Source organism: Ursus maritimus, unplaced genomic scaffold (assembly GCF_017311325.1).
Source record: "Ursus maritimus isolate PB19 unplaced genomic scaffold, ASM1731132v1 scaffold_34, whole genome shotgun sequence".
Taxonomy (NCBI): domain Eukaryota; kingdom Metazoa; phylum Chordata; class Mammalia; order Carnivora; family Ursidae; genus Ursus; species Ursus maritimus.
In genome coordinates this window covers 5,522,682-5,544,723 of record NW_024426008.1, presented here as the reverse complement: position 1 = coordinate 5,544,723, position 22,042 = coordinate 5,522,682, and the positions used below count along the sequence as shown (strand labels likewise).

At 44.0% G+C, this 22,042-nt stretch overlaps 1 protein-coding gene across 1 annotated transcript in view; it reads right to left on the bottom strand.

The window, feature by feature from the left end:
* Nucleotides 1–957: 957 nt before the first annotated feature.
* The window catches only part of SLC28A3 (solute carrier family 28 member 3), a 48,231-nt gene continuing 27,146 nt past the window's right edge, over nt 958–22,042 (bottom strand). The window contains exons 5-18 of the mRNA XM_040620123.1: nt 21,075–21,264; nt 19,822–19,966; nt 18,479–18,592; nt 17,812–17,889; nt 15,678–15,758; nt 14,042–14,122; nt 11,451–11,576; nt 9,707–9,837; nt 8,208–8,376; nt 7,619–7,816; nt 3,315–3,396; nt 2,498–2,596; nt 2,140–2,260; nt 958–1,084 (exon numbers count right to left, since the gene is read on the bottom strand). Coding sequence (XP_040476057.1) covers nt 958–1,084; nt 2,140–2,260; nt 2,498–2,596; nt 3,315–3,396; nt 7,619–7,816; nt 8,208–8,376; nt 9,707–9,837; nt 11,451–11,576; nt 14,042–14,122; nt 15,678–15,758; nt 17,812–17,889; nt 18,479–18,592; nt 19,822–19,966; nt 21,075–21,264 — 1,742 coding nt within the window. The remainder of the gene's footprint in view (nt 1,085–2,139; nt 2,261–2,497; nt 2,597–3,314; nt 3,397–7,618; nt 7,817–8,207; nt 8,377–9,706; nt 9,838–11,450; nt 11,577–14,041; nt 14,123–15,677; nt 15,759–17,811; nt 17,890–18,478; nt 18,593–19,821; nt 19,967–21,074; nt 21,265–22,042) is intronic.

Sequence of the window (22,042 nt, the reverse complement as noted above, 5' to 3'; positions counted from 1 at the left end):
TCACCAGGAACATAACCAAAGCCTACATGAGTAGGGAGACATGGATATCATGCATCCTTGTAGTATATCATGTTGTTTCTTCAAAATACTCACTATCCTTCCCTTGGACAGGATAATTCATCCATAGCCGTGACATCCAGCTTGTCGTATGATTAGCTTTGAGTAATGGAATGTAGTAGAAGTGAAGGGTCCTTCCTAGCAGAAGTTTTAAGAGCTACTTCCCCCCCCCCCGACATACCTCACATAGTGGCTGCTTCTTTAGCCTGGGTCCTGGAAGTGAAGACAACATGAAACACAGCTAAAACTGACCCTCACTAAGCATAAGGTGCAAGGGAAAAATAAACTTGTAAGTCGCCAAGGTTTTTGGCTTATTTCTTATTGCAGCAAAATTTAGAGTAAAATTTAAAGCTGACTGGTATACCTTTCTAAGCATACAGGATTTAAAACCTGGTTTTGGAATGGTCTAAATGCTCTCCTAAAGGACTCTTGATTTCTGTAGGACTTCCTCAGGGCAGGCAATGAGTGGGTGATGAATGACTGATCCTACTCCGTGTGAGATTCAAGTTTCAGCTGTTTTCCGTGAGCCAGGGTGAATGCAGTGACCTCCCCTGAGATGTGTTAGAAGTGAGCCACTCTGGGTGTGGCCCCGTTGTTGTGAGCCATCATTTAGACCTGTATTCTGGTAAAATGGCATAAAATTCTAGGGTCAGGAAACATCTTTGGGACTGGAGACAACAGGTCATCTTGAGATATCATAGTAGTTCTCAGTGGGGAAGGGTTTGCGGAAGGGAGGGAAGAAGAGGAAGATGGTGTTGGAGATCTGAAGGGTTCACTCCTGTTTTTCCTCGCTGACTCCATGATGGAAATATCCTTCTGTGAAGAACAGTGTTTTTTTTCCTCCCCAAAGCAGAAAATTCAGCATCTGTACCTAGAGTTCCATTGGAGAAGTAGCTGAACTCAAAATGCACTAGAGATCCAACTGCAGTTCAGTGTTGGTGGTGTCAACATTGTGCAGCAGCCCCTTAAAGAAGACAAGCTGTGGTTTCCTCCTGGGATGACCTCACCAGGACCGTTAACAATAGTGCTGGTGGAAAGTGGAATAAAACAGTTAGTTGAGCCTTAGAAGACAGAAACAGTAGATGAGCAGGAGAAGACACATTAAAAATAGCATAGGGCAGGTAGCTGATTGCCTCCCTCACTTTCAGGTTAGGGTGGTTAAGGACAGAGGTCCCAGAGAATTAGTGTTGACTCTCAAATCCTGTCTGGCCTCAAGGACTCCCCCTATTTCTTCCAGAATGAACCAAGAATCAATCCTCATAAAACACTTGTACATTAAGAAGGGCAAATGGGGTAAGGGCACAGGGTGGGAGTGGCCAGTATGGGTCCCTGGTGGCCCCTCATGCACTGTCGCCCAACACCATCACCATTGCCATGTCGTCAGGACAGTCTGCACTGCCTGATGCCCTTGAAAGGCAGGCAGTACCAACTGACTAGTGCTTGGCTACTAGTTAAGGGCATGGACTCTGTGGCCAGAAAGACCTAAATTTTGTATCTTGATTGTGCTTGCATTCATTCTGCTTGGGAAAGTGGTATAAGCTTCTCAAGGCCCGATTTTTATCGAACACTAAAAAGAGCAATAGTTCTTAACTTACATGGTTTCAAGGTTTAAATGAGCTAATTCATACAAAGTGTCTATCACAAAGCTGGGGGCTTAAGAAATGCTTGCACAACACTCACTAGTACTGTAGTGTCTAGTCTCAGCTGAGAAAAGTCAAAATGAAGGGTGGATTAGAATTGTTGCACAAGTTCTTATTTTTATCTTTTTAAAAGATTTATTTATTTATTTATTTGAGAGAGAGAGTGTGTGAGTGTGAGTTGGGGGGCAATGGGAGAAAGGGCCAAGCAGACTCCCTGCTGAGCAGGGAACCTGATGTGGGGGCTCAATCTCAGGCCCCTGGATCATGACCTGAGGCAAAATCAAGAGTCAGAGGCTCAACCGACTGAGTTACCCAGGAGCCCTACAAAGTTTTATTTTTAAACACAGAGTTATAAAGTTATAAAAAATAAGTGGATGGGGCCTTTAGGCCTAATTTGTTTATTAAGAATGGATATGAAGAAGCCGACTCAAGGGTACAATACCTGTCCAATAGAGTTTGACAACAAGATATCACATCGGTTGTGTTTGCAGGTAGACTGGAGTTGAAGGCATTCTCTAAAATGCGATGGCAGTCGATGTCTACGGGGGTGCTGGAGAGTACTCCTGGAAGTGAAATAGAGTGCCATCCATTTTATTAATTAACAACGTTACCCAGCCCTCTTTCTGTTCTTAGCTTCTCCACTGTGCTCTGCACATTTCACTTTACAGTATAAGCCGCAGCTCTGCCTCTCGGCTTCGGCAACAGCAGATGCTGCATCTGCAGGGTGGCGGCATGGCCCCCCTGAAAGCTGCCATTTTGTGGGCTCGGGGACATAGGACACAAAGGACGGCGTGCAGTACCTGCAATGCAGGCTGTCATGAAGCAGGCGACGGTCCCCGCGATCAGCGCTCTCATTGCCCCTGAGGCGATATCACGTTTTCTGGAAGGAGCCATGGATGCTGGGACACATGGAAGTAGGAGATTAATGTTGAGGTCATTGATTGGAAACTCCAAATTCCCCACCTCTGAGAATTGTTCTGGGGCTGGGCATCTCAGGTGAGCAACTTGTCTTTTTTTTCCAAATTAACTGGGAAAGTCAAGATTCAAGAGCTTCAGGATGAGCTCCACATCCAGAGAAGGTCTCTGGCGGGGGAGGAAGGGAAGAAATTTGTCCACATCAGAAGGTCCAGAAGCTTCCATTCTACAGAAGAAGCAAATCCCATGTTTTATTCTAAGTTTCACAGAGTGTCTGGAGGGCATGGCAAGGCAAATGGATTTCAAGGAGAAATCCAAGCATCTGCAACTCATCATCACTTCCATGCCTATGGCAGACATCACTAATTTAATCACAGTATTTTCCCACTTGCCCTGGGCCTCAGAATCCTTCTTCAGGTGGCCATTACAAATCCACTGGAACTGGCATGCAAAATGAAACCTATGTGTCATCCCTGGGTAGGGAAGCACCGGTACATTTGAGCAAATTCTTCCTGAGGTTAGCTTGGGTTATACCTAGGAAAACTATATTGCAGAGCAGGGATAAAAAATAGACCCTAAAGGATTTACTACTGTCACAGGGCTTCCCCCCCATCCCCGAAGCAAATAATGTTACAGAGCCAGATGGAGATCGAAAGTATGTTTATGTCATATATGTTGTTACAGAATATTCTTTTCACTTACTGAGTCCGCCGATCACTATTCCTAGGGAACCAAAATTAGCAAAGCCACAGAGAGCATAGGTGGCAATCGTCTCGGAACGAATCTGTAAATAAACATAAACACGCAGAAGTATACATGGTGTGACTCAGCTTAGTAAATCTGACATCCTAACCAGGCCTCCTTTTCTGACTATGGAATCAGTATTGACAAGTGATTGTGCAGCGCATGGTGTCAAACACCTGTTGCTTCCTAGAATCTTTTTTCCCCCATCTCCCTTTGAATTTTGAGAGAGGGAAAGGGGCTGTGTGGATTCGGAGACTCTCTACAGAAGAGTTGGAATTGGTAGTCTTAACCTCTACAAATGCTACTTTTTGCCCAATGATAACTTCTCATATTCAATATGACCTGGCCACCTGTGCTAATGTGCCAGGCACAGTGCCAGATACTGATGGTATAAAATTGATCCCAGAAAATACATTACGTTTGACAATGGACTTATTTCGAATGTATAAAGAGCTGTTATAATTTCATATTAAGAAGACAAGCACCCAATAAAAATAGCTAAAGAGATTTCAGAAAAGACATGTAAAGGGCCAAAAAGCACATGAGAAGATGTTAGACATCATTCATCACCAGGGAAATGCAAATCAGAACAATAAGTTACCACTACAGATCCACAAAAATGGCTAAAAAAATGGACAGTAGCAGGTGTTGGCAAGGATGTGGAACAACTGAAATTCTTGTACGTTGTTGGTGGGAATGTAAAGTGACCCAGCCTGTTTATAAAGTACGAACAAACTTGGCAGTTTCTGATCAAGTTAACAGACACAGCCTGGATCACCCAGCAATAACACTCTTTGGAATTTTCCCAGGAGAAATCAAAACATATGTCCACAAGAAGACTGTATGTGAGTATTTATGGCAGCTATGCTCAAAATAGCTTCAAGCTGGAAACGACCCAAACGTCCTTCAACAGACAAATGGATAAACAAATTATGGATATCCACAAAATAAAATACTACTCTGTGGTAAGAAGGAAAATAATGGATGTAACAACATGAATGCTAAGTGAGTCCATTTGTATGAAATTTTACTAGCAAAAGTAAACTATAGTGAATGAAAGATGAGGCTGTCTGGGAATGAGGTGATGGGGGGAGGGGTATTGTTGTCTGCAGCTGGCCATGAGAGAAATTTTCTAGGTGTGATAGAAATGTTCTGCATATTCACTATAGATGAGGTTACACATGTGATGTAACAAAACTTGTATATACACCCAAAAAAGGACCTTTTGTTGTACGTAAATTATACTTCAGTGAAAAGGAATTATATTAGTAAAAAGGAAACTCAGAGATATCATAGGAGTTCCTTTCATTCTGGCTGTGGTGTGTGCTTGTCTTTCTTTGGTCCTCAGCTCTAACCATCTCATAGGAGTATTAGGTGCCCACTTAGCAGTGGGAGAAGGAATAATAGTCTTTTCACGGGCAGTCGGAAGATGGGAGGTGAATTTGTAGAAGTACGAGGATAGCCCTCTGGCTCTACTCTGACAGCCAAGAGGTATGCTCAGACCAGATCATTCTTTCTCAGGTTGAGGGACCGACCGCAGGACACTCAGAAGATTCAGTGGACTTTGTTGTTCACCAAAAGCTCACCCATCTGGCAAAGGCACCCATACAATTGAGGCAATAATTTTCTTTTCCAAAACCCTGAAAAAATCTATAATTTGGTTTAAAGAACAAACCAGGAAAATACTACATTCAAAAGTAGTAGTGCCTTTTTATCCCCCAACTAACTGGATTTTTTTAAAAGCTCACCTTCAAGACTCAAGTGGCCATGTTAAATTTTTTGTTGATTATAAGGCCCCTCTTCTCTTTCATGGTTTTCTCAGAATGCCTTTGTTGATATTTTCAATCAGCGTGCATATAGCAGGCAGGGGAAAAAATCATGTATTTGAGCAGTCCGCTGTTTCTGGAAAAGCTCATCCTCATTCCCTGCTCTCTCTAGTGCTTTTCATTTAGTTCGATTGGCTTCAAAACCAGGCAGGCTTATTAAGAGACCGTGGGGAGGGAGATGGCACAAAGCACTTGAGATTCCTCTTTGCTGTTTCTGGGGATCTGTGGGAAGGGGATACACAGATGTGGCCATGTAGGGTTTTATAATAAGAGGGAAAGGAGGCTGAAATGATACTGCTCTTCCTTTTCCCATACATGTGCAGGAATACATGATGGAAAGAGCTCCACTGCACTGGGAAATGAACAATACATCATATAGCTCTCCTAGCGCCTGAGCAAAGGTGCTGTACGTACAAGGACAGTCATTGTAGCACTGCTTCCAATGGCAGAAAATCGGTAACAGTGCCCATCGACAAGAGACTGGTTAAAATAAATAACGGTGTGTTCATACTAGAGAATACTGTTTCACAGACACCGATGGGGAAAGGCACCCGAGATGTGTTATTACATGCGAAGAGCAAGGTTAAGGGCGTAGTGTGGTACAGGGAGAAGAGCTGAGTGGCAGAGAAATAAGGAGGATGACTTACTTTCCCTCTTGCCTTTTTGTACCTTTTGGATTCTGTACCATGGTTTGTATAAATTAAGTGTAAACAAACGAACAGGCAACGTATTACTTTTATGCTAAGAAAGAAAAGATGACGGAGCAGAGAAGAGCTCATTCTGCGGACAATGTGCTACACACATATTCTGATCTGGATGACACGGGGTTTGCCTCATAGACCCAGAGCTTACGCTTCGGTCATGTGGTGCCTTTTCCGGGACAGGTGGCAACACCCCCACCACTTGTTGGTTGGTAAACAAAAATGGCAGGGACTCATCCCCATTTTGTCGACTGGAAATAAGAAACTGGGAAAAACAAAATGCTTTTGCCATTATGACTCAACAGTAGCAGAAGCTCTTGGGCTCTTGTCTCCCTATAGCCTCTGTGGGTCTGCCTCTGGTTGGGCTCACCCCCAACCCAAATCAGCCCTCCTGTTCTGTCTCTATTCTCATCGTAACTGTTCACAAACCTGCTTGGCACCGCCAGGACCACGAGCTTGCTTTGCTCATTAACAAAACAACTTTCTCCTGGCAACTGGTGTTGGGGATGGAAAGCAATTCACTTAATTTAGCCCATTGTTTCCTTTTGGTAAGGAAGCAGGCTGGTTTGTGGCGGCATCCAAACACTGAAGACATTTGGCCAAGCTCCACCGCATGGCCAGTTGGAGAATAAACATTTGAGAAACAGGCGACCTACAGAGCCACTGTTATCAGATGTGTGGGTCAAATGCCTCTGACCATAAAATATGAATCAGTACTCTCCTGGAGCATGTTGTTGTATTTGTAGAATATGTGGGAGTAAGTTTACATGTTTGGTCTTTAGGAGACCGGAAGAGATGGCGGTGGTGTTCAGTGGTAGGCAATCTCAATTAGAACCTTGGGCAGCATGCTTTTCCTCCCCTTTCCTTTTAAAGCCAAATACATGCCTAGAACATTCATTACAAATGGCTTTTTTCCATGAGCAATGGTGGTGGTCTGAAATGTTTGCCATTTCCCTAAGAGTTTCCATGTGTGTGACGATTCGGTTTTTCAGAAAAGGAAAAGCTGGAGACTTGGCTATAAAATAGGACCTAAGTCATGGCTTCGCCTGATCCCATCCAAGGCCAAGCAGACATGAGCATCTCCCTGGAGCCCATTTGCCCCGAAGTGCCGACATAGTTATAGGATGCTTGTCTCAAAAGTTTAGACCACAACCCAAGCTCTTCTCTTCCCTCACCCACTTGGAGAGTAGCAACTGTGTCTCACTATCTCTTTAGGACGTCCTAGGACGTCTTGCATTTGGGCAGTTTCTCAGAGTTCATAGAATTTCTAAAGCTGGAAGGAAGAGATCTTCAAGATTATTAGACAATGAGCCCATGAGGGCAGAGACCTCATCACTTGTTCAATGCTGTAGCCTCAGTGCATAGATGCATTGCACATAGAAGGCGTGTAGGAAATATTTGGTGATTGAATGATTCCACTCCCAGCTCATATGACTCTAGGTTTAGATCCACAGCTCTCGAAAGTAAGTGATCACAGTAGTAAGGATTAGCTGTGTTGACACACACACACACACACACACACACACACACACACACACACAGATTAATTCAACATAATGGAATATCATGAGGTGCTATGTTCACTACGGTTCCATGAGATCAGGGGTTTTTATTCTGTTTTGTTCTTGGAATTATCCCCAAGTACGTAGCCTCCTACACAGAAGCACTAGTGACTATCTGACGAATGTATATATGTCATAAAGAAGTGTATTCTGAAATCAACGTATTTACTCACCGACATATATTGCTGCACACCATCCACAAATTTGGGTCCAGCCTCCTTTCTTAAACTGATCAATTTTGAGAGGTGTTCATAAGCCACAAATTCATTGAAAAATGTCTTATAGCCTATGAGTTTAGCAACCATAAAGCTGTCTTGCCAGTCTACTCCCATCATGAAGGAAAAGGGCATGAAGATGTAGGAGCATATTATCTACAAAACCCAAAAACAGATACTTTATTAGAGCGGTGATTTGCTTCCAGTTCTTCTGCCTCACCCTTGCGACGAGATTTTTCCCAATCCCTCTGTGTCTCCTTTAAGCATAGAAATCCCTTCACATTGCCTCGCCCATCTCTATCCATGAGGAGTCAAGGTTGGCATTGGGTCATTTGAAGTCATTCCTGGCATGAGGTCGTCATTCTCTCCTGGAGGGTGATAAGAGATGGGGGAGGAGGGAGCAGTGGTGGGAAGATGGGAGATACATGGTAAGTGTGTGCATTGTGTAAGAGTATACTACAGGTTGTCAGGGAAGGCAATTCACAAACCTATTTTATTTTTAAACAAAGATAGGCAGAAACAATGGAGAGAGATGATAGAATTTTACCTCAAAACTCAGTTGTGGGTAGTCAAACATGTTTCCAAGCCAGGACAGGGCTGCATTCACAAAAGACAACAGGGCCAGGAAGGCAATCAGATTCACAGCTATGTTTGCCACCAGGGGGATGGATGAGGATGCTCCCTGTGTTGCGGCTTCTAGGAGGTTCCTTGAATCACTTTATCAAAAAATAGCAATTCCAGAATTATCAAGGTGTTGTCAGTGGATGGACATCACAGGTGTAGAAATGGCATAATCAGAGCTCATTTGGTTAGAGACACAAAACTCTCAGGCTCATGCCTTGGTCAAAATACCCAAATTCCATGAAATCATGATGGCATTGATAATTGCTGAGTGTAGGTGATGGACATATGGGTTTCTTTTTTTTTTTTTTAAGATTTTTTATTTATTTATTCGACAGAGATAGAGACAGCCAGCGAGAGAGGGAACACAAGCAGGGGGAGTGGGAGAGGAAGAAGCAGGCTCACAGCAGAAGAGCCTGATGTGGGGCTTGATCCCAGATTGCCGGGATCACGCCCTGAGCCAAAGGCAGATGCTTAACCGCTGTGCCACCCAGGTGCCCCTGGACATATGGGTTTCTAACCATTATACTACTCTGTTAGTTGGGGGGGGGGTTAATTAAAAATTTGGGAAGTGGTAAAAACACTATAGGTTTTAAAAATTATATTAAGGTAGCTACCAGAAGATATTTATAAAATATTCATGATATAAGAACTAATAATTCAAAGAAGGCCTGAATATCTATCACCTCATTTAAGAAATGGAATGTCACCGTCACCTCTGTGTACTCCCCCTTCCTTAATCTCATCCTCTTCTCTTCAATTTCAGAGGTACCTGGCTCCCTAGAAGTTGCTTATCATTCCCTTTCTTTTCATTTTCCCATGTGTGTGCCTAAATTATATGTTGTGTAGGTTTATATATTTGCTTAACTTTGTAAGTGGAATCGCACTTTGACAACTTGCCTTTCACTGACTATGCCTAATACAAACAAGAGATGAATCTCGTCAACAGGCTCATTGATGGATTCTTTTATTGAATTAGATTCTATCCTAAACCCCTTCATCTTTTTCACCCTTTTTTCTTTCTTTTGCACAGGACAAAAGAAAATGAATTGATGAGGGGTTAAAGATACCTATATCACACCTTCATTCTCCCTATTATATAGGAAACTTCCAGAAATGGTTGTCCCATGGCTTTCCAATGGTCATAACTCAGGGCTCAATAAACACTATACCATATTTTAAATGAAATATCTACTTTGAACCGTTAAGGAAGTGTATTGATATTCAAGTATTTAGGAAGCTTTTCAAGTATTGAAAAGAGATTTTTTTTTTTTTGAAGTCTAGTGAAGTCTAAAAGTCACTGGGAAATTAAATTCACCTCAATACCATGATTCACCGTGCTCTCCGATGATCAACTTTTTGCTGTACTTTAAATTTGGACCCCCTCCAACTCCCCAGCTTGTATGAATTAGATGTCCCACTTACCCACTTTCCATTTTCATGGCGTTCTTGAGGGTTATTTTAGGTTTTTCTGTCTCAGGCCAAAAGAGTTTTGCCACGGCCAACGATGCAGGTGCAGACATGACTGAGGCAGTTAACAGGTGGGAGGCCGAAACCTGTGATTTCAGGAGAAAGAAGGTCAGCTGAGGTTTAGCTTTTCTGTTGTGTTCAGGATGAACAGCCCAAAAGCCTTACAAGGGAAGACAAGGGCAGAATTGAGCCCTATGCCAAAAAAGTGTTTCTTTGGAGGTTTGGAAGCACTGAGTCAGCCAAGCCGGCATCACCTTGAGAGTCACAGGGAGAAGGAGGAATTGGTGTTAATTGGCCACATCCTTTGGGGAGAAGCCCAACACCAAAACCCAATCATTTCAGAAGAGGATTAATCCTATGTAAGAGCTTCCAGATTCCTCTACCTCTCTGTGGACATTTTGAGTGTTTAAATAGTCCCTAAAGCCCATATTTCATTATACCATCAGTTTAGACAGGGGGTGCAGGCATGGATACACCCCCCTCTGTCTTCCTTCCGCTCTCTTGAAATCCGTGGTGCCTTGTATAATATTCATTTATCCAGAGTCCCTTTAATCTGTAAGCGATTTCTGTTTCCCTCACTGTGGGCCTGATTAAACTCTTTCATCCTTATTTTGTTTCAGGATTCTCTTCCCTGTATTTTCAGAATGCCAGTGTCTGTATCTCCCTCCCAACCCCCATTCCGGCCAGCACATTTCTGCAGGCAGAATTCCTACAGTGAGGGCAGAGTGGACCACCTGCAGGTCCAGTCAAGCTGCTATTCCTGAGATCTCTGTCACCCTTTTACTCTACCCTCTTCCTCTTGGTTGGCTCTCTGAGGCCCAGATGGTGTGGAGGGATGAAACTCACCTATCTTGTAAGAACCGCTAGCCACCTGGGTCCACAGCTGTGCGTTCTTCCATTTCTCCACTGGGGGTTGCGTCTGTGTGTGGCTTATAAGCTCTGGGCCTGGGGCACGAGCATCACTTATAACGTTCTGCAGCCCTGGGCCACAGATCACCAGCTCTCCAACTGGGTTGTACGTTAGAATGTACAGGAGGAGTTTTTTAAAAAATAGTGATGCCTGAGTCTTACCCCCAAGAGATTCTGGTTTAATTACTCTGTGGCATGGGCCTGGGCATTAGGGTTTTTAAAAAGTTCCTGGATGGTTCTAGTGGGCATTAAGGTTTGGGAACCACTGCTCTAAGCCACAGGTCAGAAAACTTTGTCTGTGAAGGGCCAGAGAGTAAACATTTTTGGCTTTTTCAGGCCACAACTACCCAACTCTGTAGCATGAAAGCTGCCGTAGAGAAATGAATAGAAGTAGCTGGTTTCCAGTAAAACTTCAGTTACCAAAAAGGCGGAGCAATTTAGTTTGACCCATGAACCATACTTGCTGACCCCTGGTCTAGACTGCCTTTACTAGTGACAGTAACAGTGGGTTTGTTGTTGTTGTTGTTTGACATATTTAAATGTTTGGCCAAAGTAACCTCATAATATGATTCCATTCTGCCACAGTTGGATATAATTCACATTTAGGTGGCAGGGATTTGAAAGCAAAGCCACAAAGCCCCGCAGGGTCACTCTACTCAAATGCCAAAGGAAGTGCGAAGGACACTCTTTTGGCCTCCTTATCTGGCAGCAGTGGTAAGAAAGAATGGATAACAGCAGCAAAGAAAGAAGAGGTTAAATTTTCCATAAATTTATCTTTAAACATTCTTACCCCAAAAGAAATATATGCACCTAACACACTTCCAGCTATGGTAGAGAACCCAGCAGTCATGATTGCATGGAGTTCAGACTTGGTGATGTGTGGTAAGTATGGTCGGACTAGCAGCGGAGACTCTGTCTGGAAACAAAGCAAGATCAGATTAAATGTTCCCTTTTAGATCTTAGGAAGGTGTGCCAATCTACTCAAGATTCCTTTTTTTCCCCCCAAGTGGAACCCAATGCAGGGCTTGAACTCACAACCCTGAGATCAAAATCTGGGCTGAGACCAAGAGTTAGATGCCCAACTGACTGAGCCACCCAGGTGCCCCAAGATTCCATTTTCTAAAGCAGTATCTCTTTCTTTCTTTTTAAAGATTTGTTTATTCCAGAGAGAGAGAGAGAGAGAGCATGTGCACACAAGCAGGAGGGGCAGAGGGAGAGAGAATCTCAAGCAGACTCCACAACAAGCACAGAGCCTGTTGCAGGGTTCAATCCCACCACCCCGAGATCACGACCTGAGCCGAAACCAAGAGTTGGTCTTAAAGCAGTATTTCTAAGTGTGAACCACAGACAGCTCCATCAGCATCACCTGGGAACTTGGTAGATGTGCAAATTCTCAGACTTACTGATTCAGAAACTCTGGAAATGGGACCAGCAATCGTGTTTGAACAAGCCTTCCAGATGGTTCTGATGCATATTCATTTGAGAACCCACACCACTGATGTCTGGGTCATTGAACTCTACGTCAGTGTGCATTACAGAGTCATGCGTAAAGTTTGCAGAGTTTGCAAGGCCATTCATACAAGATCCCCACCAGCCTAGGATTGGAGTCTGATGGCCAGGTATACTTTTCTAAGGTTGGAATACTATTGCCCAAGTAACTGTGCCCTGGCCATGTGAACTGGTGATCTTCCAGCTTCATCTCGACAGACCATATACCTCTTTGCTTACACCGCAGGGAAATAGAGACTCAAGTATAAAAAAATACCGACAATAACAGGGACAGCTGCCCACAGGCACTTTCCTAATTGGGAATCAGACACCCCACTCTTCCCCTTGGGTGGAAAGGAATTAGAGACAGTGTAGTTGTAAGGGCTTGAATCCCATTAAGGAGGACAGGCGGCCTGCGACGTGGGGCTCTCCATAAATAATAGCTGTACTTTTAGCATATTAAGTATCAAATTGAGCACCACAGAAGCACGTATGCAATTTTACAATTTTCCCCTCATTATTTGTAATTGTTCTATAAGATTGAATGTGTTGAGCTTCACTTCATGGACTAAATAGAAACTCAGTACATAAGCCCTCTTACCCTGCAGGTAGGAGTAATCAAGTCAAGATGGTGTTCTAATTAGTCCCGAGAGATTTTATGACTATAATTATAACAATTTCAACTCCTAGGGAAGGAAGTATGGGCCCCGCCCTAAAGACTATACTCCAGGCTAGCAAGCTGGGCTTACCATTAAGGCTCAGCCTGCCCGGAGCAGTTGTAAGCCTCGGATTTGGAGCCGTGCGTTTCTCTCGGTGACTTGAATTTTGCTTCAAATCCAATTTCCTTGAGTAGTGGTGCTGGCAAGCATTCACACGTAGTTTCCTGGGTGTGTGATTCCATTTTGCCTGAAGCTACCTATTCTGAGTGATGAGGACGATTACCATTTCTTCCTTATCCACCCCTTAGGAATGCTGCTGTTTTGAAGGACACCCCTTGGCATCATATTTCCTTGCTTAAATAGGCTTCAGGCAAAGCACTTATCCGTGTGATGGATCAGAAAGATGAAAATGCTTTTGCTCATCAGCATTTTTCTTCAGGCCCAGCTGAGACAGACTGTTGGCCAGTTCAGACAAGTTGAGAATAAGCTCAAGTATTTATACAGCTGCTGGGTCATTGGTTGGAAAGTCTTTCTTGGTCTCTTTCATTACCACAAGCGTTACACCACAGAAAGGGAGGCTGCCTGTTACATCTTCGCAGCTTTAAGATAAGTGGTGAACTCCATTTGAGTGGGTGACCTGGTAGCCTCTGGAGGGTGGGTCAGAGACCTCAACGATTCAATCAACTCAGGAAAGATTGGTTGAGAATCTATACAGGAGAAGCCCAGTGCTTTTTTTTTTTTTTTTAATTTTTTTTAAGATTTTATTTATTCGACAGAGATAGAGACAGCCAGCGAGAGAGGGAACACAAGCAGGGGGAGTGGGAGAGGAAGAAGCAGGCTCATAGCGGAAGAGCCTGAGGTGGGGCTCGATCCCAGAATGCTGGGATCACGCCCTGAGCCGAAGGCAGACGCTTAACCGCTGTGCCACCCAGGCACCCCTAGGAGAAGCCCAGTGCTTTGATAAAATGATTCCATCTTTCCTCCTCTCCATAAACTTTCAAGAACCCAAACTGGACACTAGGGCACTGGGACACTCGGAAGGGATCTCTCTCGTACACTCTTTTTCTCTCTCTCTGGAATCTGGACATTGTCAATGCTGGGGGTTCCTTATTTTGACACCCTTCTCCCGACACTACAAAACAATAATACTGTTATATTTCTTATTCTACTTTCTAGGAAGAGTATCCATTTCAACAGATGTTTTGTTTTGGTTTTTTTTGAGATTACAACTTACCTGTCCAACGAATATATTGCCAGCAGCAACTACGGATTCAATAGGAGATGATCCCATAGTAACTAGCATTACCCATCCAACCTAAAAGGGGACAAGGGACAACGTCAGTGAAGAGCTGTTTGTATATGCAACTTCAAAGTAGGGATGAAACTCTTTGGAGGAAAATGCCTTCCACCATTGTTGGCAGGCCAGTGATGGAGCTAAACGTGAGTGTACGCTATCTAGTCTACAGAGCAGACCCAGCCAATTCTCCTATGTGAATGGTAGGGCTGAGTCATTGTATATATTTGGAATTCATACATTCATTACACAAACAATTGTCTATTGAAACATGGTATAAGTGTATGAAATTATAATAATTGCTAGCAGTCATGACAAGCTTCACTGCATTCCAAGCACTGTTTTATGCTCTTGATCCAGGTAATGCATTTAATTATCATAATAACCCTTTGAGGAAGGTCCTGTGATCACAGCCATTTTATAGAAAAGGAATCCAAGGCACGGAACAGTTTAGTTATTTTGTCTAAGATCACCCAGCTAATAAGCAGTGGGATGTCGTGGAGGGTTAGGCTTTTCTACTAAACTCTCAAAGGAACATGATTTGTGGTCCCACTTCTGCACTGGCCCTTCCAGCTAGAGACTGTGGTGCCCACTTCAGGATGGAGACCTCCTGTTGCGTTCTCTCCTTCCTTTCTGCTTAGACACGAGCACAGCAATTCTGAACGTTTAAGTCCACAATCAGAAAATTATGGGCCCTGGCACACTCTTGCTGAAATTCTGAATTCTGCTGCTGTTCTGGTTTCTCTCTCTCTCTCTCTCTCTGTCTCTTCTTCCCTCCCTCCCTCCCTCCTTCCCTCTCTTTTATGTATTTACAAGGGTCAAAGGAGGGCTACGGCTGTGCCCAAACCCTGTATGCACTGCCTGGCTTGTGTGTGCATTCAAACTAGCTTACACATTTCCTCATGTTCCCATTTAACACAAGTGTCACACAACTGGCAGTGCTGGGGTGGCAGGAATGAGATGAACTTTTGGGACCTTTTTTTTTTTTAATTTGTGTATGCTTATCAAACTCCCCCAGAAATGCAAAACAGCTTCTGCTTCTTGCTTGAATCCTCTAACAACTCCTAGAACATCCACTTTTGCAATGTCCCGAGGAGAAGCAGGGACTCTGTGTACGGCACAGGGAAGACAGCCAGGATGAAGGAAGGATGCTGTTCTCCCCAAAGGTATCTGCTCTGCTGGAGTCAATTCTTTGGTTAAAGAAGTAATTACTAAGGTTTTATGAAGATAGCCAGTAACCACTGACTGCGAGTCAAAGCCCCATTAGACGCAAGTAATGAATCATGGAACTTTACATCAAAAACTTGGGATGTACTGTATGGTGACTCACATAACATAATAAAAAAATTATTATTAAAAAAAAAAGCCCCATTAGAAGTCCCTTAGGTAAAATTGCCTCCAGGGCTGCATGTAGGATTTTTTGGTTGGGGTCTAATAACGGGCTGGAAGAGGAGGTGGTGGTGAATCTTGGTGCAAACAGAAAGGCACTTCGGGAAAACCTGGAAAAGGCATTTAAGACTTTCTCCCTGAAATAATGGCTGTACACCTGTCGCCCAATCCCTTCAAGTCCCAGTACCTTTCTAATGATCCACTGCATCAGTCCAAGGTAATAGAGCATGGACATTACGGTGCTGAAGAAAACCACGATGGGCAGGACCTGGGGGCGAGGTAGGGGCATGAAAGCAATCACGGGTTGATGTTGGCCTCAGTAGGATTAGTAGAATTCAGATCAGGTCTCTTTTCTGCCTCCTTATTCCCGCCGACACATCATCAAAATCATCATCATCAATGTCATTTTGAACTAAATGACACTTTAGTCAGGTAGCGCCCCCGTCTGCTGTCTCTTCTTTGAATTTGCTCTGGATAAGCTTGAGTATATTTCATAGGAAACCGGACATGTTCGTTTCTCTTTGATGATCTTGTCTTACTGTGGTTTCTCAGAGAAGGAGTGCAGTTTCAGGGGAATTTGTAAGCACTAGATCAACAAACTGAAGGCCACTGGCAGATATTCTTGAAGTTCTGATATTAAACAGCCTCATTAGCAGAGGATCCTTTCAAAATGGAGTGTGAGTAGCCTCTCAGGTCCTTACTGATAGAGGCTTCACAGATTCGATACAGCACGGTAGGTGCTTACACACACTGCCTCCCACAGAGCAAGCATGCATCCTTTAACTCTTAAAGTAATAATTATTTTACTGATAGAGTTTTTTTTTTAATCACGAAAAAAAAAAAAACTTGGGAAACTAGTTTGCTTCTGTGATACCACCATGGTCTTTTTCTGCATCCTGTTTCCCTGGTGCTATTTGGGTGCCTTCAATGCAGCCTGTGTTTCCACAGTGAACAGTTTCTACCCTGCAGAGAACACACAGAGCTGGGGGCTGGGTCCCTCCACACCCCTACCGATCTGTACCCCTTCCCCTCTGTTCTCCCAGCTAAATGACCAGGGACAGGCTGCCACCAGAGGCAGAGAATGACCGAGGACAATTTGTACAGGATCTGATTTAGAAAAATCTATTAATAATATATATTAAAAGACATTTTGTGCCATTATTCAGAGCTCAGCCTCTTATGTGCTTTTATTGGCTTTAATGGGCAAGCAGAGCCTTCCTGAAAGCTTCAGGGAATTAAAGGAGCTTATCTCTTGAATGTTCCCACAGGGATTCTGCTTTGTCAGAAAGGATGGAGGCCACTGCTCTGGGGAAGAGGGAGGTGGTGGGTGGGTGGCTGGGTGGGTAGGAAATGTCTAAAGACTCTGGTGCAGTTTGGGCAGCAAGTTATGCCTTCCTGGTGACTTTTCCCAATTCTGGGTTCAATTCGTGATATGAGCATATTTCTATCTCGGTTTGTAACTCGGCACCAAAGCATCAAATTGACAGTTTAAAAAAAAAAAGAGCAATTAAATAACAGATTCATCATAAATGTTGACCTAACTGAAGCCAGGGTAGTTTGGAAGGTAAACTCAGAGTCCCTACGTGAGAGAACAAGTTAGAAGTGTGGGAACAATAACACCACAAAAAAAGAATGCTGAAGGAAAAGCCGAATTCATCTTTCTGCCTCATCAACAAGTATTTGTAGGGTCTTCACAGGGGAATGTGAGCTTCCTGGGGCTTGTGGGAGTGCAGGGAGGCCAGCTTGACCTTTCCCCTGAAGCATAATGTCTCTCCTTCGGTTGGGAGAAGGCCCAGACTCCTGCCCACTGCACTGAAGGGAAGACAGGAAAGGTTTAGCATGGAGATGGCTCTGGAAGAACAGAGTTTAGTGTGGGTGAGCAGCTTTCTCCTTTTGGGAGACGGAGGGGGTTCCTGAGCACAGAGCTGTCACTGATCCCGGGCCTGGAAGCCATCGGTGGCCCTATGCGTCATCGTTGCCAGCGATCGAATGTTCCTTTCCCTGATGCCTCAGATACTATTATCCCATATGAGTTTTCAGAAGTATCTCAGGCAATGCTAGGAGCCCCCTCAAAAGTATTTGTATATTTCTGACTTCCTGTAGATGTTTCCCTCCATGCTATGGTAACAAAGTAAAATGTTTGCAATCTACTGACTTCAGATAAAATCTGATAAATGGAAAAAGGCAGTGAAGTGCTATCCACCTAGGACATGCCCGGCAGGTGTATATCTGGTTTCTGGTCAGTTTCTATCAGAACATCAGCAAAGACCCAGGAGGTACTGAAAAGGAAGTAACTACTTCGAAATGGGATTTGGCTTTACCTTAAATGCAAAGAAGTGTTCTGCGTATGTCTCACCGAAGACAAACTCAGCACCAGCGTTAGTATATTCCAAGAAGGTCTGCGTTAAAGTAAGGAAAACAGACGATCATTACAACCACAGAATTGGTGGTTAGAGTCCGCAGGACCTCCCCGGCTCTGCAGAGGGAGAGCCCAGCAAACTTGCTGGTTAGACGTGGAAGGTAAATTTTCATAGCTTTCCCTGCTCCAATGGATGGCATGGAAGTAGATTTTTGAACTATACCTGCATACAGATTTCTCGTCATTTGCGACATTCAGTCTGACTCCAGGACGCTCAAGAAGGAGCCAGGTGTGTCAATTTGTTCCAGCGAGCCATAGATGGCACACAGGGGGCACTAGTTAGCACTCGATGCAAAGAATTCTGTTTCTCTGTTTGTGGAACCATCTTAGAAGTGTGACACTTCTGGGGCAGGATGAAAGGGACAGTCTGGATAAGGGAGTGAGGCAGTGGATGATATGGGGAGGGACAACTGTAATATTTATAAACTAGACAGATTAATGTATTCTACACAAACAAAAATGTGGCTCAGCTCGTGCAGATGAAGGAACTTACTTCTGACGTGTCTTGAGGATTATATCCAAATGTCAAAAACACTTAGAAGCAAGATATTCGTTTGAACCCAACTTACCTGAACTTGTTGGCCCAACCAATCGAAAGCCATAAATCCAGGTTCAGTCCTCAGGATTAAGAGCCCAAGAAGAAACTGTAACCCAATTCCCCAAAAGACAGGCCTCCAGTAAACCTATGCAGAAAGATGAAGACATAGAGCTTACTAGAAAAGGAATGCTAAGCTCAGCATAGACACCCAGAGGGTCACTATTTCCTTGGAAGCTTCTCACGCATGGCCTATGATCCACCTTCTTTTGGAGGCCAAAGCAGTTGTGAGCAGAGAATCCCTCGATAGAATCATGCCCCCAGATCTCAGGGCTGCATTCTCCCTTTCAAATCCTGAGTTTGCAGGCTTCTGTCCCTGGAGAGTATGTAATCATTATATCATGATAAAATAACTTAAACACAAAAAATAGTCTTAGAGGGGCCATTAAAGGAAGAAGGATCTGGTCCTCTTCGTCGTGCTGTAAATGTTAGAGACATATAATTATTTCCCGTCTGGAAAATGGAAAGGCAGAACATGGCTTCTCTCTGTGTGCCCAAGGTTTGTTAATCTGACAATTTGTAAGTGAATTAAGTGAAATTCCACCCTGTTGAGGGGCTCTCATTTCACTGTAAAAGGAACCAATTAACTCTAATGCAGAGCCAGGGAGTGCAGCAGGCTTTCATTTTTGGTGCGGAGATGAGTGGGCTGCAAAGAACTGTGGGATCGGAGGCATGGAAGCCAGCAGCGATGCTGACCCGAGGCGGGCAAGCACTTTGGATCCTATTAGGTGACTTGTTTTTCTTGGGTCAACCTTTCAGAAAACCAGTAAAATCTTCTGGAGTTTGCCATTCTGAGTCGTGTGTGAAGGCTTCGATGTCTCCAAATTCTTGCCCATTTAATGGGTTACAGGCCGACAGGATGAGAATGAGAATTGAATTCAGTGGGAACAAAACTGTTTAAGGACAGATTTTTGCAGTAAAATAACCGAACTTGCAAATAGAAATTTGATAAACTGCAGAATCCAGTGGCAGAATATTAAATTATTTACTGGCCTGGGGAAACTGGCATCAAAAATAGATAAATTTTCTTTGTGTGTTTGATGGAGGGAGGTGGGGTACGTGAGTAGAAATTGGACTGGGCAGGAGAGAACACCTCCCTGGTGGTGTAACTGGAAAATTACTGAGAATGAAAAATGAGAGAGAACTGGTACTAAGAAAGCTTGGGAAGAAAGGCACCCTAGCCACTTAAAATAGCATAGCAAGGTAAGACAAATACTGAATAGCAGTGAAATTCTCTCACACTCATTATTTTGAGCAATTTAAACATGAGGGGGAAAAAAGAGGGAAAAAGCTGAAAAAGATCGATTTCATACTTACTTTGGTTGGGTACTTGGAAAATAGAAATATCAGGATAATGTACATTATGAGGCCACCGAAGGACACCAGCTGCTGTTGGCCCAATTTGGCGGTGTCAAAGATCAGCCAGAGAATAACTGCCAGGATCAGTATGGTCCAAATCACCCTAAAGGAATCAGAAAGGAGGCATTAGCATCATGTGTTGTGCTAACCTGAAAATTTGGAGCAGGCTTAAACTAACAAACACAGAATTTATTAAGGGTAGCACACCCTGGCACCAGGAAGTTAGGCTTCTAGAGATTGCACAGACCCTCTTTCACTGTGGCCGTGAAGGCAAATAGCTAGTAAATAAATAAATAAATAGATAAATAAATAAATAAATAATAAATAAAATTAAGCACTGCCTTAAGCACATTCCACAGCTCTTGGACTCTTCGCTGGTTCAAGGACACACAAAGGGGTCAGAGGTGAGAAGGGATCTTTAGAGAGGGAAGTCTGGTGATTTCTTTGAGAGCTCTGGGGTGAGTCCTCACTTCCGTTTTGGGAGATGGGAGAGATTTTACCTTTCTTCCTTTTAGGGGAGAATTTGAAATGTGTTCTCTGAAGATGGGGGACTTTAGCGGAGCGTCAGAGAGCTAAGTTGGACTTCAGGATGTGTTCTGACTCCTTGGCGGATCCAGGGGGCATGACAAGTTTGACTCATAGCTTGGAGGGCAGAGCCAGAAAGCGTGCTGTGTTGGGATTGCACAATCCTGTGTTATTAGGCCAAGGGTTTGTGAACTTTCCTGGTATATCCCTTGTGAGCCATTCTGGGGAGAACCTGTCTTGTGTCCAATCCACTGAGGCTGCCTGGAGTTAGAGGAGGCCCCACAGAAAGAAGTTGAGGGAAAAGCCCTGAGTGGTCACTCATAGGATATGGGGTCCTATAGGAAAGAGTCAACTTTAATATTTCACAGCGTCTTCCTCTCAAAGAGGCCAGCTTCAGGTCCAGAGCAGAAAGCTGCCTCCCCAAGTCAGAACTGTACCATCGTTTGGACAGCATTTAGTGGCACTTGAAATGAAAGCAGTTTGTAGGGACGTTTGAACGTATCTTATGAGTTTTTGCCCTATCTAGGCCTTGATTTCCTGTTTGTAAAATGAAGGCATTATAACTCAGTTATTTCTAGTTTCAATAGCCCATAAATGAGGGAGCAATTTCAGAACACGTTTTTGGAACAGTATTGGAAAAGACTGACATCCCCCTCAAAGGCAACAAGAGGAATGGGTGCATTTACCACTTCATCCAGGACCAGTGTCTGTTTAGGACCCTTTTGCCAGGAGACAGGCACTCATCGATTCGATGCTCATATTTGGCCATAAAGTAATCCCAGACTGTAAAGAAGATGGCGGCCACGGTGATCACGAAAAGGGGAAGGGCTCTCTGAAAGTTCAGCACACAAGCTGCAATCACCATCGCCAGGTAACCTGTTGTGAAAGGGAGCACAGATGGGGACCATCACTGGCACCAGCTGCCGACCAGCCTCCAGCACTGACACGGCTCAGCCAAGGGAAGGTTCAATCAAGAAGCCACTGAATGCAGAGTTGTGCGGTGTTTGCTGCATGGCCGGAAAAGCCTAGAATACTAGCTGGCCCAGTACAGAGGAAGCTTTCAACCCTGCTGTTCCCTGTTTCAGCTATCTGAGCACCAACCAAGCCACTGACCTTGGAGGTGCAGTGATCTTGAATTCATGTCAGTGGACTTGGGTGCGAGAGTTCACATTTTATAGATAGGAGTGTTCTTCAAAATGGGCTGTGGAACACTTTGCTCTGGAGGAGGCAAAATAGAAGGCCTGCTTATGTGCAAAGATAGGCAAGGGGAATAGCCTACATGACCCTAAACTCCTGCTCACATTGTATTTGCACGAAGTATGAATTGCTTAGATTGCCCCGTGCAAGTAGGTTCCCACCTTGTATCACCATGTTTTCTAGGTACCTGGGTTTGCATTAACCGACCCTTAAATACATCACAACAACAAAGGCCGTAAGAGTAGGGGACCTAAATAATTAGCTGCTAGCTGCGTAGACCGAACAGGGAAACAATCTGCATAGGCAACTCCAGGCGAGACCCTCCAGTTGGGGCTTCTCGATTAACCTCTCTGCTTCTTGGGATTCACTGAAGTCCAGGGGAACAAGAAGATTAGAAAGATTTCTTTTCTTTCTACAGAAAACTAATATTTGGGGGATTCTCGAAAAAAGACACTGG